Genomic DNA, 18,177 nt, shown 5'->3' with positions numbered 1-18,177 from the left:
AAAATTATCAGGAGCCATCATTCTGATAGGGTAATATATCAGTCAAGGTTCAACTAGAGGAGGAGAACCAATGGAGATACATGCTAAGAAATATACTGCAGGGTACTGGCTTAGAATAGTGTGGGAGCTATCTGGCCAAGCACAAAATCATCAGGACAGGCTGTCAGGAAGGTGGGGCCTAAGTCCCAGAAATCAGCCGAAGATGCTGTCCACAAATGAAACTTCTTTTTCAGGGAAAGCCACAACCCTTCTTGTAAGAACTTTTTGCTGACTGAATCAGGCCCACTTAGAGTATCTAGTATCATCTCCCATACATGAAGTCAACTGATTATGGACTTTAATCATATCTACAAAATACCTTTGCAGCAGCACTTAAATTAGTGTTTTGCTGAATAACTGGGGGTGGTAGTCCAGAAATGTTAACATATCAAAAAGGCCATTACAAGTTCTAACGTGGAAGCTAGGAACATGCCCTCATTTGTGAGGTTAGGAAACTCTGGACACTATTCTTGCAACTGCATCTCGGTTAAAGTTGAGTGCTTATGCTTATCTTTTATTTTCTGAAATTAATAAAAATGAGTGATAAAGGAAAGTGTAAAAAGCCTTATACTTATAATACTGTTGGTGGTAATAAAACACTATAAGGCCGTTACTTTTGAGCAAAAGCTAGATGTCATTAAATGCTAGATTTGCTCTGAGATATAGATTTTATAGTCTCAAACTTGGAGTTACATTTTCTTGAAAATTTATTTTTAAAAAAATTTTTTATTTAAATTCCTGCAGGAAGAATAACTCTGTTATTGTGAGTAATAGCCATAAATGTATAATAAAACAAGTCTAAACAGGGCCTGATTTTTTCTATTTATTATACTTTAAGTTCTAGGGTACATGTGCACAACGTGCAGGTTTGTTACATATGTTACTTGTGCCATGTTGGTGTGCTGCACCCATCAACTCGTCAGCACCCATCAACTCGTCATTTACATCAGGTATCACTTCCAATGCCATCCCTCCCCCCTCCCCCCTCCCCATAACAGGCCCTAGTGTGTGATGTTCCCCTTCCGAAGTCCAAGTGACCTCATTGTTCAGTTCCCACCTATGAGTGAGAATATGTGGTGTTTGGTTTTCTGTTCTTGCAATAGTTTGCTGAGAATGATGGTTTCCAGCTGCATCCATGTCCCTACAAAGGACACAAACTCATCCTTTTTTATGGCTGCATAATATTCCATGGTGTATATGTGCCACATTTTCTTAATCCAGTCTGTCATTGATGGACATTTGGGTTGATTCCAAGTCTTTGCTATTGTGAATAGTGTCACAATGAACATACGTGTGCATGTGTCTTTATAGCAGCATGATTTATAATCCTTTGGGTATATACTCAGTAATGGGATGGCTGGGTCATATGGTACATCTAGTTCTAGATCCTTGAGGAATCGCCATACTGTTTTCCATAATGGTTGAACTAGTTTACAATCCCACCAACAGTGTAAAAGTGTTCCTATTTCTCCACATCCTCTCCAGCACCTGTTGTTTCCTGACTTTTTAATGATTGCCATTCTAACTGGTGTGAGATGGTATCTCGTTGTGGTTTTGATTTGCATTTCTCTGATGGCCAGTGATGATGAGCATTTTTTCATGTGTCTGTTGGCTGTATGCATGTCTTCTTTTGAGAAATGTCTGTTCATATCCATTGCCCACTTTTGGATGGGGTTATTTGTTTTTTTCTTGTAAATTTGTTGGAGTTCTTTGTAGGTTCTGGATATTAGCCCTTTGTCAGATGAATAGATTGCAAAAATTTTCTCCCATTCTGTAGGTTGCCTCTTCACTCTGATGGTAGTTTCTTTTGCTGTGCAGAAGTTCTTTAGTTTAATTAGATCCCATTTGTCAATTTTGGCTTTTGTTGCTGTTGCTTTTGGTGTTTTAGACATGAAGTCCTTGCCCATGCCTATGTCCTGAATGGTATTACCTAGGTTTTCTTCTAGGGTTTTTATGGTATTAGGTCTAACATTTAAGTCTCTAATCCATCCTGAATTAATTTTCGTATAAGGAGTAAGGAAAGGATCCAGTTTCAGCTTTCTACTTATGGCTAGCCAATTTTCCCAGCACCATTTATTAAATAGGGAATCCTTTCCCCATTTCTTGTTTCTCTCAGGTTTGTCAAAGATCAGATGGCTGTAGATGTGTGGTATTATTTCTGAGGACTCTGTTCTGTTCCATTGGTCTATATCTCTGTTTTGGTACCAGTACCATGCTGTTTTGGTTACTGTAGCTTTGTAGTATAGTTTGAAGTCAGGTAGTGTGATGCCTCCAGCTTTGTTCTTTTGACTTAGGATTGTCTTGGAGATGCGGGCTCTTTTTTGTTCCATATGAACTTTAAAGCAGTTTTGTCCAATTCTGTGAAGAAACTCATTGGTAGCTTGGTGGGGATGGCATTGAATCTACAAATTACCTTGGGCAGTATGGCCATTTTCACGATACTGATTCTTCCTATCCATGAGCATGGTATGTTCTTCCATTTGTTTGTGTCCACTTTTATTTCACTGAGCAGTGGTTTGTAGTTCTCCTTGAAGAGGTCCTTTACATCCCTTGTAAGTTTGATTCCTAGGTATTTTATTCTCTTTGAAGCAATTGCGAATGGAAGTTCATTCCTGATTTGGCTCTCTGTTTGTCTGTTACTGGTGTATAAGAATGCTTGTGATTTTTGCACATTAATTTTGTATCCTGAGACTTTGCTGAAGTTGCTTATCAGCTTAAGGAGATTTTGGGCTGAGATGATGGGGTTTTCTAAATATACAATCATGTCATCTGCAAACAGGGCCTGATATTTAATACAACAGAATACAGTACATTTGGCTATGAAAGAGGTTTAGGCTAGAGTTAGAGATTCTGATTTGAGAATCCCTACTATGTACTTGGCATTGTGCTTGATTCTGCGATCACATTAGTACACAAAGGAGACATGGTGCCTGCCCTCAGAGGGCTCATTTAGTAAATATAAATGATTTACTACAAAACACCTCTCCCTGCCAGTGTAGGACTGTTTACTACCTAATGAAGGCAACAAGGTTTTATAACAAAAAGCATGGCTTCAATTCAAATATAAAAACATACTTTAGAGAAGATTTCATTCATAAGAAATAGTCAATTGAGAAACAAAAATCCACTGGTTTTGTACAACTTATGGTTATAGAAAGTATCAGCCACATAAATTTCAAACTTAAAAATGTGAAAGAACAAAAATGACAAAGAAAAATGTGAATTTCAATAAACAGTTTGCCAGGTGATACTTTCAAAGTCACATTAGTAGGCAGAAAAGGTTACTAGACTTTTATGTAACGGAAATCTAGACTTAAAGGCATGCTCCAAATTTCAACATGACATCTGCCAAGATTTCTTGTGTTGTCCTTGGTTAAAACACATGTACCAGCACATGTTTTTTGAAGTATGCTTTGCTTTATTGCATTTTTTACAAATTGAAGGTTTGTAGCAACACTGTACCCAGAACGTTTATAGGTGCCATTTTTCCAATAGCCTGTGTTCACTTTGTGTCTCTATGTCACATTTTGATAATTCTTGCAACATGTCAAACTTTTTCATTATTATATCTACCATGGTGATCTTTGATGTTACTACTGTAATTGTTTGGGGCACCACGAACCACACTCATACAAGACTGCAAACTTAATCAATGCATGTGTGCGTTCTGACTGCTCCACTCACTGGCCATTCCCTCATCTCTCTCTCACTCCTCCAGCTTCCCAATTCACAGAGACACATCAATTTCATAAAATATACAAATTAATAACCCTACAATGGCCTCTAAGTGTTCAAGTGAAAGGAAAAGTCACACGTCTCTCATTTTAAAAGCTAGAGGCTGGGCGTGGTTGCTCACGCCTGTAATCCCAGCACTTTGGGAGGCCAAGGAGGGCAGATCACTTCAGGGCAGGAGTTCGAGACCAGCCTAACGACACAGTGAAACCCATCTCTACTAAAAATACAAAAATGGTGACGCATGCCTGTAATCCCAGCTACTCAAGAGGCTGAGGCATGAGAATTACTTGAACCTGGGAGGTGGAGGTTACAGTGAGCCGAGATCATGCCACTGCACTCCAGCCTGGGTGATAAAGCAAGACTCTGTCTCAAGAAAATATATTAATTAATTAACTAATGAAAAGCTAGAAATAATTAAGTTTAGTGAGGAAGGCACATGGAAAGCCAAGACAGGCCTCTTGCACCAAACAGCCACGTTGTGAATGCAAAGAAAAGTTCTTGAAGGAAATTACAAATGCTACTCTAGTGAACCAAGAAAAAAGGATAAGAAAGTGAAACAGCCTCATTTCTTATATGGGGAAAGTTTTCGTGGTCTGGATAGAAGATCAAACTAATCACAACATTCCCTTAAGCGAATGCCTAATCCAGAACAAGGCTCTACTCTCTTCAGTTCTATGAAGGGTGAGAGAGGTGAGAAAGCTGCAGAAGAAAAGCTTGACGCTAACAGAGACTGGTTCATTAGGTTTAAGGAAAGAAGCCATCTATATAACATAAAAGGGCAAGGTGAAGCAGCAAGTGCCAATGTAGAAGCTACAGCAAGTTATTCAGCAGATCTAGCCAAGAACATTGATGAAGGCATTGATTTTCAGTGTGATGAAACAGCCTTCTATTGGAAAAAGATGCCATCTAGAACTTTTCAGATCTAGAAAGGAGAAGTCAATGGCTGGCTTCAAAGCTTCAAAGGACAGGCTGATTCTCTTGTTAGAGGCTAATGCAACTGGTGACTTAAAGTTGAAGCTAATGCTCATTTACCATTCTAAAAATCCTAGGGCCCCCAAGAATTATGCTAAATCTACTCTGCTTGTTCTCTATAAATAGAAGTGGAGCTGAAAGATGGACTAAATTGCTGCAATCTCAGGATAAAATTTGAATGGAAAAAGAGTCCTTACAGTCGAGCAAAGAAAGTGGTTTCTTGAGATGGAATCTACTCTGGTGAAGATGCTGTAAACACTAGTGAAATGTCAACACTGTTGACACAAAAACAAGGAGATTGTTTTCATGTCTGCTAATATAACGTCTGTTCTGCAGCCCATGCATCAAGGAGTCATTTGGATTCTTAAGTCCTATTATTTAAAAAACACATTTTATAAGACTATAGCTGCTATAAATAGTGATTCTTCTAATGGATCTGGGCAAAGTAAATTGAAAACCTTTTGGAAGAATTCACCATGCTAGATGCCATTACAAACATTTCTGGTTCATGGGAAGAGTTCAAAATATCAACATTAACAGGAGTTTGGAAGTTGGTTCCAAACCTTGTCGATGATTCGGAGGGGTTCAAGACTCCAGTGGAGGAAGTAACTGCAAATATGGTAGAAACAGCAAGCGAATTAGAAGTGGAGCCTAAAGATGAAATTGCTACAATCTCATGATAAAACTTAAATAAGCGAGGAGTTCTTAAAGTCAAGCAAAGAGAGTGATTTCTTGAGATGTAATCTACTCTTGGAGATGCTGTGGACACTGCTGAAATGACAACAAAGGATTTAGAATTACATAAACTTAATTGATAAAGCAGTGACAGCGTTTGAGGGGCTTGACTCCAATGTTGAGAGACGTTGTACTGGGAGTAAAATGCTATCAAACAGCATTGCATGCTACAGAGAAGTTTTTCATAAGAGGAAGAGTCAATCCATAGGGCAAGCTTCATGGTTACCTTATCTCCAAAAACTGGCACAGTTACCCCAACATTCAACAACCACCATCCCAATCAGTTAGCAGCCACCAACATCAAGGCAAGACCTGCCACCAGCAAAAAGATGACAACTTGCTGAAGGCTCAGATGATCATCAGTACTTTTTATCAATAAAGCTTATCAATAAATTAAGATATATATTTTGTTTTTCAGACATAATGCTATCACACACTTTACAAACTACAGTATAGTGTAAACGTAACTTTTATATGCACTGAGAAACTAAAAAATTCATGTGACTTGATATATGGTGATTTTTCACTTTATTCTGGTGGTCTGGAACTGAACCTGGAATATCTCCAACATATGACTATATAAGTACAAATTGAACAATAATAAAGTTTAGTGGATTAAAGTAAAATATCAAAAGAGAATAATTAATGAATAAACGTCATCTTAGATAATGTTGTCTAGTGTTAAATAAGGAATTTTTGTGGGGTTTTTTCCCCCTTGGCTCTTATCTTTGGTTGGCCTTTTATCCCCAATAACATGGAGGATCAGCTAAAACGCATATCAAATGTATGCATGGTATGAGATAGGGAAGAAAATAAAAACAGAATTGGGATTAAAAATATCTTGACAGTCTAGAGCTACATATCCAAACTAAGATGAAGAAATTTTAAATAAATAAAGTATTATACCAGAGCAGAGAAGCCAACCATATAAGAATAGAATGGTATCTACAAAATACAAAATTATATGGACAGGAATCAGGTTGCCAGAGGCTGGGGGTAGGGAAATGAACTGGCTGCAAAGGGATACTAGGGAACTTTTGAAAAGGAAGGAAACAATTTATATCTCAATTTTGGTGATAGTTATATGACTGTATACGTTTGTTAAAACTCTTCAAGTTTTCCAGCTAAGGCCAGGTAAAGCGGCTCACTCCTGCAATCCGAGCACACTGGGAGGCCGAGGCACGCAGATAGCTTGAGGTGAGAAGTTTGCCAGCCTGGCCAACATGGTAAACCTCATCTCAAACAAAAAATACAAAAATTAGCTGGGTGTGGTGGCACATGCCTGTAATCCCAGCTACGGAGGCAGGAGAATCACTTGAGCCCAGGAGGAAGAGGCTGCAGTGAACCAAGATCATGCCACTGCACTCCAGCCTGGGTGACAGAGCAAGACTCCATCTCAAAAAAAAAAAAAGTTTTCCAGCTATTATAAAAAGCGTGAAATTTTGCTGTATGTAAATTATATCTCAATAAATCTGATCTTAAAAAAAATAAAATAGATATAGTTTAAAAACAGTAGCCGTAAGAAAGAATTCTTAGAAGTTATCATGAATCAACAGAGTGACTGGCTATAAAACATACCTAGAGTGATATTAGGCTACATTAACAGAAGTATCTAGAAGAGAAGTAATTATCTCACTCTCTTCTGGATTGGTTAAATCGTATCTAGACTAGAATCCATTCCAATCCAAGAGCAAGTTAAACCAACTGAAATAGCAGGAAATAGCAACCCTAGTGTCAAGGCACTGGAAACCCCAAAATATAAATTGGCAAGTAGGGATTTTCATTTGGAAAAGGGGAGGCTCAGTGAGAACATGCCAACCATCCTCATGTATTGAAGAGTGCCACATGAGACTGAGATCTGACTTTTTTTGTGGTTGGACAGGGTCAAACTAGGACCAGAACATTTAAGCAACAGATATAGACTGCAAAGTAACTTGAAGAAAGGATGCAAATACAATTCAACTATTGGGACAGTAGTCAAACTAGATTGCTTTTAAGAATCTTTAACATTGAAAACGGTTCAAGTGAATGATAAAGAGAATGTAAACTGGAGAATCTGTAATAAATATAGAAAGGAAAATTTTTTAAAATTTAAATGTAAAATCGAAATGATTTTATGACTATGAGTATATGAAGAAATAAGAAAAAGATAATTTAAATCAAGATATGGCATTTAATGGAAAAAGGGAAAGAACCTTAGTATTTATCAATACTTAGTATTTATCAATCGGCTATAAGGTATCCAGTTTTCTTGATATCTCAAAAATACTAAGTTTTTTGCAGTTCTAGGCATTTTACACTTATTTCATCCTCTGAACAAATCATTAAAATAGGTATTACATGTCTATCTTTAGAAAAGAAGAAATGGAGGTTCAGTGAAATTTATAACTTGTTCTACATCTAAAAATGGAGGAGCTAGTATGATTCCCAGAGGTAGGATTTAGTTATCTGGAAAATTAACTTTTGAGAGACACTTCATTTCTTAATGATACTAGCAAATGAGGCATTACTATACTTTTTTCTTCTACAATGCAAGAATCTTGAACCTGAAGTAGGGGAGGAAAAGAATAACTCATTATGAGTATTTGGCAGAGAAACAGCTACCACATAGACAAGGGAATTGTTGAAGTAACCTTTTCATCCCTCACAAATTTCCAAATACTAAACACATACATACACACATACATATGTACACACACATATGCTTTTAAAGGCCCAAAGTGAAATGAAATTTAAAAATGAAATAATTGAAACAAAAAGTGAAGAGTTATCCTCCCATTCATTCAAATCTTCTTGTCATATTATTTCATGTGCAAGATACAAAGAGCCCTGAAATACACTGACTGGGAAAAAAAAAAAAAAAAAGGGCAGAGCGGGGATGGAAACCTACAAGTGGAAGACAACAAGGTTTTTCAAAAAAATCAACCCACACAGCAATGTCCTCTTGCTTTAGAAACAGAACATAAAAAGGTTATTGCTTTAATTCCCTCGATTTGGTTAAAAATCACAATTGACAAAATATCTAACAAACTTACTAACATGGTCCTAGAGATCAAGAATAGAGGAAAGAAAAAAAATGACAGTATTGGAGTTCTAAAATGTCAGTTAAAATGCAGAAGAAAAAGGCATTCAACACCGTTAGGTGACCTCATTTCGTTTCTTATAGGAGCTGATAAAAACGGGTTCTGAAGTCCTAGATCCTGACTGACAAAGAAAAGACAATTTCAGAATAAAGATACCAGAAACACATGTGGAAGTAAGGTAAATCAGTTTCCTACTGAGAAAACAAATAAATGGTGGAAGTTACTATAAAAGTCACTTTACCAGCAGAAATTATACTAGATTTCAATTTAATTTGATCTTTAAATGATTAGGCAACTAAAAGGAAGACAGATAAAACAATGAAGACATTAGTCCTAAACATGCTGTGATTATCAAGATTTGGAACTTTATTTTAGATCTCAAAAAAAAAAAAATCAAAGAACAAATATTCAGTAAAATTTACTTTGAACATGTATTTCTCAGTTCGGCTACAAGTATAGATGGTGAGGAATCTTTGTTCTGTTTAGAAAATATATGCTGATTTCTTAGTGCTTGAATTTTCCCAATGCACCATTATTTGCTGATAAAAGGCAAAAAAATATATGTATGTAATAATAATCAAAATTTAGCCCCTAGCCTTGGCCATTTAACTTTGTTCAGAAAGAAATAATTCAAAATTTTCTAAGTAATGCTATTTCTGGAAGAAATAAGATAAATCTAATTTCATTTACAGGCAAACTAAAGACTGAGGGTCCATTTATCATTTTTAAAATGCTAGCCAGCAGATAAGATTAGTTTCTGTCACTCACAGCACTGTCAAGATGACTCAGTATGATTGCAAAGTCGATTTTTATGGCCATATTTGAACAAATAATAAATGTTCCCATGAATGCTTCAGTTTGAGGATCTCAAAGAATTTGACTGCTATAGAGGAGAAGTGACAAGCACACTGCTAGCAGTAGGTTCGTTTTATAATCTCATACTACTCTTTTCTAAAGAAGATCTAGAAGAAGCTGCTAAAATATTAAAGGCTGGATAAAAGCAGGATAAAAATAAAGCTTAAAGGAACTGGGATTATTGTGGCTGAAGAAAAGACAGCATAAGGATAACCTAATAATAGTTATTAAATATATGAAAGCTTATTGTATGAAGGATGGATGACGCTGTTCAAGGGAGCAGCAACTCAGGAGAAATGTAATTAAGGGACCAGGTAAAATGAGGGGAAAAAAATGCCCACAGTATAACCATAGAGATGAAAATATAAAAATACTCCTCTGAGACTCAACACTAGGGAAAATCAACTGATAAGATCTTGGGTGGAATAAACAGAATTAATTAAATTATATCGTCGATGCCTGAGTTAGCTCAAATAAATATTGAATAGAAACCTAAAAATTTGCCTTAGGGGAAAATCTTAGGCTATTGAGATTATGTCAGGACACTCAATTTATACACAAAGTATATTTTGCAAGGATTGTATTAAAAAAATTCTCATTACCTTTTAAAATCAGTACCAAAGGGTATTAAATCCTTTACCACACCATCCAGAAAACAAACAGCAAAGCCAATCAAGAGTTCAAGGATAAATCTGAAAAGCTCAAGTTTCTCAATATATTCAAGCTGTTATGTTTGTGGTATAAAACTGAAAATAAGCAAAACATTCTTTTGATAGCTGTGGTCATCTTAGGGCACTCCATTAGCATATTTCTAAACACACTTAATATTATTAATATTTATAACCTCTAAGTTTTTATTCTGAATCCAACAATTCTAAAAAAAAATTCAAATTTTTTTTTTACATAGAAGAAAAACTAAAATGGTACTGACAATCAAACACAGAATTAAACGCCATGCCTTAGATCAGCTTCAAACCATTTCAAATCATTTTCTGAACACCTTTAAGTAGGCTTTCTCCAAGTGACATATATTGGGGCTCAGAAGACACTACCCCCAAAATGAAGGCTTCAGAAGTGGCCTCAGAAGTTGAAGTTTTTCTCTGATCTTCTCTCCTCCTCAGTCCTATTCTCCCCTCCTCAGTCCTATTCTCCCCCAAGGCTACCCACAGAAACTAGAATCCCTCTTGCCCAAGGCTGGTCACAGAAGCCAGAACCTTTACCTCAAGGCCAGGCATAAAACCTAAAAATATTACCCTAACTTTCTCTCCACATTTCCATGTAAAAACTGGCCAAAAGGAACTTATCTGACCAACCTTGTTTCGCTATAGGTCATAAGAGCCCCCACTCCCCCCGCCCAGTTCCAGAAAGGGTCCTGCCCTATACCCAGAAGGAAGGCATGCATGCTCAGAGAGGCTAGGAAGAATCTAGACGGACAGGCCTTGCGGGATTTCCCCACTCCTTCTGTGAGAATTATGATCATGCTCTTTTGTCCAATCATAATTCTACATGATTGTCCATACTTTGTTGAACCTAAACATAAAAATGGACAATTTCCTCTGTTTCTTTGGGTCTTCATTCTGAAGGCACACACACACACACACACACACACACACACACACACACACACACACAACTAGACAAAATTTGTCTGCCTCTTCTCCAATTAATCTGCCTTTTGCCAGTTGAATTTTCAGTGAATCTTCAGAAGGCCAAGGATCTTGGCTTGTACACACATTGCTTCAAAATAATTTTTAAAATAAGTTCTTAAAATAAACTTATACTGTGTCCTAAAGCAAGATTCCTAACAGGAACCCTGGAACCTTGAATCTACCAGAAAGCAAAAGTGCATGACCACCACAAATGAGACTTCAGCCTCTGCTGGAATTCCTCACTGGACACCCACCCCTCACTCATGACACAGGATACAGTGCCTGGGGAAAACTTCTTTCCCCAAAAATTAATCCCAATATTACCCAGAATTTTTAAATCTATTATTCTGCTTATTCATTCACCAAATAGAGGCCAATATCCACTAAGAATTTTCCTCCAATATGCAAATATACTTGAGCCCAGGAGTCAAGACCAGTTTAGGCAACATGGCGAGACCCCCATGTCTACAAAAAAAAATACAAAAAATTAGCCATGCATGGTGGTGCCCGCCTGTAGTCCCAGCTACTTGTGAGGCTGAGATGGGAGGATCATTTGTGCCCAGAAGGTTGAGGCTGCAGTGAGCCATGATCACACCACTGTACTCCAGCGTGGGCAACAAAGTGAGATGCTCTCTCAAAAAATAACGTAACATAACGTAACGTAACATAACATAAAAACAAATATACCTCGGTTGATGATTCATGCCTGAAAGTAGTTATTTATGAGGCAACTATTTAATGAGAAATCATGCATCATTATTCCCAAGTGTTTATAGCCAACAGTTTCTAAGGCTATCAGGGAGATTCTAACCACAGTGCCCCAGAACGGATAGGTAACAGTGACCAATATTCAAACATGAAAAATTAAGCTGAAGGCCATTTGGGCATAGGTTCTCAGAGACGGTATATCTAACTGATACTTCCTGCATAGTGCATAATTTGTCAAATGGTTTGAAAAATATGGGGAATCATTTTCAATATGAAAATGGTAAATAATGACTATAATTAGCTTAATTAAACCTAAGGACACTATATTACAAATAACTCAAAAACATTCTGTCTCAAAAATTATTTCATGTAGACATAAATATTCAGGAGATGTGCCACGATATTCCTTATTATTGCATATCTTAATGTAAAATCTTTCCTTTTCCTAGAATTAAAGAAACAAAATTGTTAATAATGTCAAAAAAGGGGAAAGAACTAGCAAGAAGTGCTTCGATTCATTGTGTAAAGATATACCAAACATCAAGATTCCAAATTTCAAAACAAAAATTTTTTTTTAGTTTTTTGAGGAGCAGTAAATAGAGAATTAATAAATGTGTCTGTGTAACAAAGCCTTTCTCTACCATATAATGGGAAGCTATTAGCTTTGCAAGTAAAACTGGCAAAGTCTATCAGGTCAATACATTGTTCCATAACATGCAAATTGATAACTGCTGGCAGGAATCTTTCAGAATAAGAGACCCAAAGCTATTGAATAAGGAAGGCATGACAATTTACCAGGAAACACACACATACATATATATATGCAAAGAGCTTTGCATTAGTAAATGAAAGCACAGACTTGGAAATTGTTTGTAAATTTGAAAGTGAATAAAATGGCATCTTAGCAATTTAGCAATTGGTTATAAAAATGAAGCCATGCATGGAAAACTTATTAATGTTCTTTTAACAGTTTTCTGAAGTAATAAGAACTATGATGGGGTAATCAGGTGGAGTTATGCTGGTTTTTAATATATTTTCTTTTCCTGGGCATCTAGTATGCTATGTTCCTAAGAAATTTCTATTAGTGGTTCATTGACAAATAGAACAGCAACAGTATTCCAGGGCTGGAGTTTGAAGAAGAAAGAAATCCAGTGGCAACATTTAGATGGCATGTGGTTTATCACAGATTACATAATGACAAAAAGTAGCCATCAGGAGTAAAATTGCAGCTCCTGTAAGCAACTGCATTAGTGAAGCAGGTGCTACATAAATGATAACAAGTAATGGCAATAGTAATAACAAAAAATGCCTTATGTTTATCTAGTGCCTTCCTTCTAAAGTCCTCAAAAATACTACCAGGAAATAGCTAACTGCTGCTCCCAGGTTTTAGAGGTTGCTGGTAGTAATTTTTTTTTTCATACTCGAATTATAGAATTATCAAAAAATCATCAAGCAAGAAGCGATTGTGAGATTACCTCCAGTGAACTCATTACCTCTACAGAAGATGTGCCCCTAGGGCATGCCTCCTTAGAATCTTCTGGGAGAGCATCTATACACTTCCTTAGTAAGATAGTGTTAGAAATTCTCGGGTCTAGGGATTCATAAACTTCACAGAGCAATGATCTCCTTTGCAAAGACCAACTAAAAAATTCAGGCCCCATTAATGATGGGATCTTGAAACAGGTTTCATTTTTATAAAACCGTATTATAATTTCCTTTCCTATACTTAAAAACTGCTAAGTCACACACAAAAAAGGAAAAATTCTCCAAGTCATTAAATCATCCAAGCTACTACACCGATTTTATAGTTAGCTTTTAGAGAGAATGTATATCTGGGGCAAACAAACTTTCCTATTCTTGATTAACAGGTACTAAGCCTGTCTTTACTTAAATCAACATGGAACTGAATAAAACTGAGATCTAGAACTCTGTTATATCAGTCTTGCCAAAGGAAGTTCATTTCAAAGTTCATAATTTGAGTTCAATTTAAGGTTCAGACATTGCAGTTATGAAATAGGAAAAAAATCCAACCCAGCAGAAAAGGTTAAGGGCAAAAAGAGATACAGGAGAGATAGCTGTTTTTGTCAGACAACAAAATAATAGTACAATAAAAAGAAGACAATACAAGAAAAAAAAAGTCTCATACCGAATCAAAGCCTCACATTGCTTAAGCAGGACAGAAAGAATGCTGCGTTGTCCACTCCCAGGGAGGGCAGGACACTCTGTCACTGCCTTCTGTCTCACTCTCTGTAATATAATGGCAATAGTAATATTGCCATTTAGACACATGCATGTGTGTGTCTAAGTCTAAAATTGTTCTTCCTAGAAGCAATGAGGTAGAGCAGAGGCTTAAGCATACCACAGATACAAGATACCTGGGTAAAAGATAAAGACAGACAATGAAGTAAACATTTCCAGAATAGAGAATGACAGATCAGCAGCAGTTTATATTAAAAATGTACCAATAAAGAAGACTAAGACAAAAAAAAAGGCAGCAATTTCACAGGGACAATTTTCTTTTCCTTCCCTTTTCCTTCTCTCCTTCTCCCTTTCTCCCCCTCTCCCCTTTCCTCCGCCTCCGCTGCCGCCTCCTCCTCCTCCTCCTCTTCCTCTCCTCCTCCACAGCAATTTCACAGGGACAATTTCCTTTTCCTTCCCTTCTCCCCTTTTCCCCTTTCCTCCTCCTCTTCTCCCCTTTCCTCCTCCTCCCCTTTCCTCCTCCTCCTCCTCCTCCACCTCCTCCACAGCAATTTCACAGGGACAATTTTCTTTTCCTTCCTTTCTCCCCTTCTCCCCTTTCCTCCCCCTCCCCTTTCCTCCTTCTCCTCCTCTCCTCCTCCTCCTCCTCCTCCTCCCCCTCCTCCTCCTCCTCCTCCTCCTTCTCTCCTTTCTTGGCACAGCGTCTTGCTCTGTAGCCCAAGCTGCAGTGCAGTGGCAGGATCACAGCTCACTGCAGCCTCTAACTCCTGGGCTCAAATGATTCTCCTCCCTCAGCCTCCCAGGTATCTAGGGGGTACAGGCACATGTTACCTCACCTGGCTGAGTTTTTTATTTTTTTTTTTATTTTTTGTAGAAACAAAGGTCTCACTTTGTTGCCTAGGTTGGTCTCACACTCCTAGACTCAGCTGATCCTCCAGCCTCAGCCTCCCATAGTCCTGAGATTAGAGGCATGAGTTGCCACTCCTTTCCTACCAATCCTTTTTTATACATACATTATGTGTCCCTGAAGAGATTTAAAGTACCTTGAGAGCATATATATGAATGTTAAAAAATATTATGCATTCAATTAGAGAAGAAAGGGGGAAAGGTCTAAGAGTAAAATATTTTAAGAACCAGAAAGGAGATGTTTGTCAAGCTATGGATGAAAAGGAAACCATTTAACAGGAAATACAGGGAAATAATACTATCCCAGCTGAATAATACGGTATAGAGATGAGGGTTCTGCCATGAAGGATGACCCACCCATTCTGAAGTAAAAGCAATAAAAAAAAATACAAAAATCTAGCCGGGCGAGGTGGCGGGCGCCTGTAGTCCCAGCTACTCGGGAGGCTGAGGCAGGAGAATGGCGTGAACCCGGGAGGCGGAGCTTGCAGTGAGCTGAGATCCGGCCACTGCACTCCAGCCTGGGCGACAGAGCGAAACTCCGCCTCAAAAAAAAAAAAAAAGAATTTTGAGAATTCAGTCTATAATATGCAAAAGAATGCTCTTATTTTCCCATTCTTGTACCACGTGAAAAAGGAAGTGAGTTTGAGTTCAAACGACCTGGGTTTGATTCTGGGATCTGCTGCTTGCCTGTTATAGGGCCTTGGACAAGTTATCCAACCTCTGAACTCAGTTGCCTCATCTTTAAAATAAAAATACTCTTATGGCCTCAGATACCTGTCAGTCACAAGAAAGTATATGGAAAAAAAAAAGAAAAACAGGGAGAGTTCTTGTAATTGTTCCTACTAAAGAAAGGAAACATTTATTTATAAAAGAAAAAATGAACCACAAATATGTGTTATTGTGATCAACATGTAAAACTTTTTACAACCCCATCTTCAATACAGTTTGGTTAAACGTTCTTTCATTACACTTGAGCACTGATATATTTCCACAGATTCTTTGATAAAAATAAATGAACGAGTGTTATACTACCATTATTTGGGTTTAAAACAACAGTAAAATCCATGTTAGACTACTTTCAGAGGAATGGGGGGGGAAAAATCCAATATGGCATTCTGCTAGATTTGTCTGCTAAGACTACAGTCACTGACCATGGTGGGTGGTTCAGGAGAAAACAAAGAATCTGACTAGAAGAAACACTTTTCTCTTGGCAAGAAAATGAACAAAATACAAGTGGTATTCTATTTCCATAGATAGTGTGGACTTAGAAAGATAAAGCATGGGATAACAATAGATAGCTATATAGTGTGAAATTAGGCTGGGCGTGGTGGCTCATGCCTGTAATCCCAGCACTTTGGGAGGCCAAGGCAGGCAGATCATTTGAGGTCAGGAGTTCAAAACCAGGTTGATCAATATTCTGAAACCCCATCTCTACTAAAAATACAAAAAAATTAGTCAGATGTGGTGGCGGGTGCCCGTAATCCCAACTACTCAGGAGGCTGAGGCATGAGAATCACTTGAGCCTGGGAAGCAGAGGTTGCAGTGAGTTGAGATCACGCCACTGAACTCCAGCTTGGGCGACACAGTCATCTAAAAAAAAAAAAAAAAAAAATCCACAGTGTGAAATTAGAGGATTTGGTTTCCTGAAACCTTGGCTAAGGATATGGCACATCTCACACATACCAACAAGGCAGACACTGCCAGTTGTCCTCAAATATCCATTATCTCCTTCTTTTAGGCATGTGGATAATTGAAACAGGATACATTTCTGAGTCTTTGCTGTATCTAGACATAGTCATGTAATACAGTTCTGGCCAAATGTAAGAGGAAGTCAGTGTGGGCAACTTCCAAAAAGAAGGATATGTCTTACTTTTGCCCCGTCTACTTCCTGCTGCCTAATATGTAGATACAATAGTAAGAGTTCAAGTATCCACTTTGGACCAGGAGGGGACCTTAGGAATGGAGCCCGTATGTGATGAAGCATTAAGATAGAAAGAGCCTGGGTCCTTGAGGACTTCGCAGATCAAAGTCCCCACACAAGTACTTGACTCCCACACTTTTATGTGAGAAATAAAGTTCTGTCTTGTGACATCACTATTATGCTGAGTCTCTGTTATTCACAACCAAACCTACACCTATAGCCAGGATAAAGGAAGCCTGTCAACTAGATAAGGAGGCCTTTAAAATGGACTGACAAGAGGCCAGGCACGGTGGCTCACGCCTGTAATCCCAGCACTTTGGGAGGCCGAGGCGGGTGGATCACGAGGTCAGGAGATCAAGACCATCCTGGAGAACACGGTAAAACCCCGTCCCTACTAAAAATACAAAAAAACAGCCAGGCGTGGTGGCAGGCGCCTGTAGTCTCAGCTACTCAGGAGACTGAGGCCGGAGGATGGCGTGAATCCGGGAGGCGGAGCTTTCAGTGAGCCAAGATCATGCCACTGCACTCCAGCCTGGGTGACAGAGCGAGACTCCGTCTCAAAAAAAAATTAAAAAAAAAAATGGACTAACAAAAAAGAAGGAAACAAGAACAGATAAAATAGATAACGGGGGAGACAATGGCTATCACTGGAAAAAGTAGTGTGATAAAAATTGCTACCAAGAATATTTTGAAGAAGGCTGGCTGGAAACTATTTGTATGATCAGAGCATGGTCAAAGTAAACTTCAAAGTGGATGTGCGTGATCTCATAAGAACTTGGGGCTGTAAACTGAGAGAGAAGGAGAAAAAGAGGAGGAGGGAGAGGCGAATAGAGGGGGCAAAATATCTAATTAAAACGCATGAGAAACAGTACTGCATATAAAGGAGAATTGTAATTTGTTGAACATTTATTCTGAGTAAGGGACCACGGTAGGCATTTCTCTCAGGCTGCCCTATCAAATCCTCACAACAGCACAACTAACCCCTATTTTACTAACAGGATTGGGTGTGACTGGGAGTATTTGAGTAATTCAATAAAGCTAGTAAGTGGAACAGCAAAAATCCAAATTCAGGTCTTTGTCTCAAAAGCCTACACTTTTTCCATTACCTGATGCTGCTGCCTCAAAGTTCTATTTCTGAACAAAAACTACTAAACTCAGAATAAAAGCGAAGTTTTAAAACTCAGACTGTCATAAAAGACAAAAGAAACAAATGTGTTAGCACTGCCTGCATTAATGTGAGCCATCAGAAAAGACAAAGATGATGCGATAGTGACAGAAATCTTGGAAGAAAATGAAGATGCTTATTCGAGTTTATAACAGCAACAAAATGTATGCTGGAAATACTTAAACGTGTGCCACTAGCCTTGAGGGGAAG

General features: G+C 38.0%; 1 protein-coding gene across 2 annotated transcripts in view; it reads right to left on the bottom strand.

Annotated features, from left to right (window-relative positions):
• The window catches only part of EXOC4 (exocyst complex component 4), an 818,776-nt gene that overhangs the window by 516,897 nt on the left and 283,702 nt on the right, over nt 1-18,177 (bottom strand). Inside the window, exon 10 of one of the 2 annotated variants that reach the window (XM_073009345.1) lies at nt 16,342-16,471. The exons of the other annotated variant lie outside the window; for it this stretch is intronic. Within the exon in view, the coding sequence (XP_072865446.1) occupies nt 16,395-16,471 (77 nt within the window). The 3' untranslated portion in view covers nt 16,342-16,394. Of the gene's footprint in view, nt 1-16,341; nt 16,472-18,177 lie in introns of those variants that run through there. 2 annotated transcript variants of the gene reach the window in all.

This window comes from Chlorocebus sabaeus, chromosome 21 (genome assembly GCF_047675955.1).
Source record: "Chlorocebus sabaeus isolate Y175 chromosome 21, mChlSab1.0.hap1, whole genome shotgun sequence".
NCBI classification, from domain to species: Eukaryota; Metazoa; Chordata; class Mammalia; order Primates; family Cercopithecidae; genus Chlorocebus; species Chlorocebus sabaeus.
The sequence above is the reverse complement of the archived record's forward strand: the minus strand, read 5'-3'. Positions and strand labels throughout refer to the sequence as shown.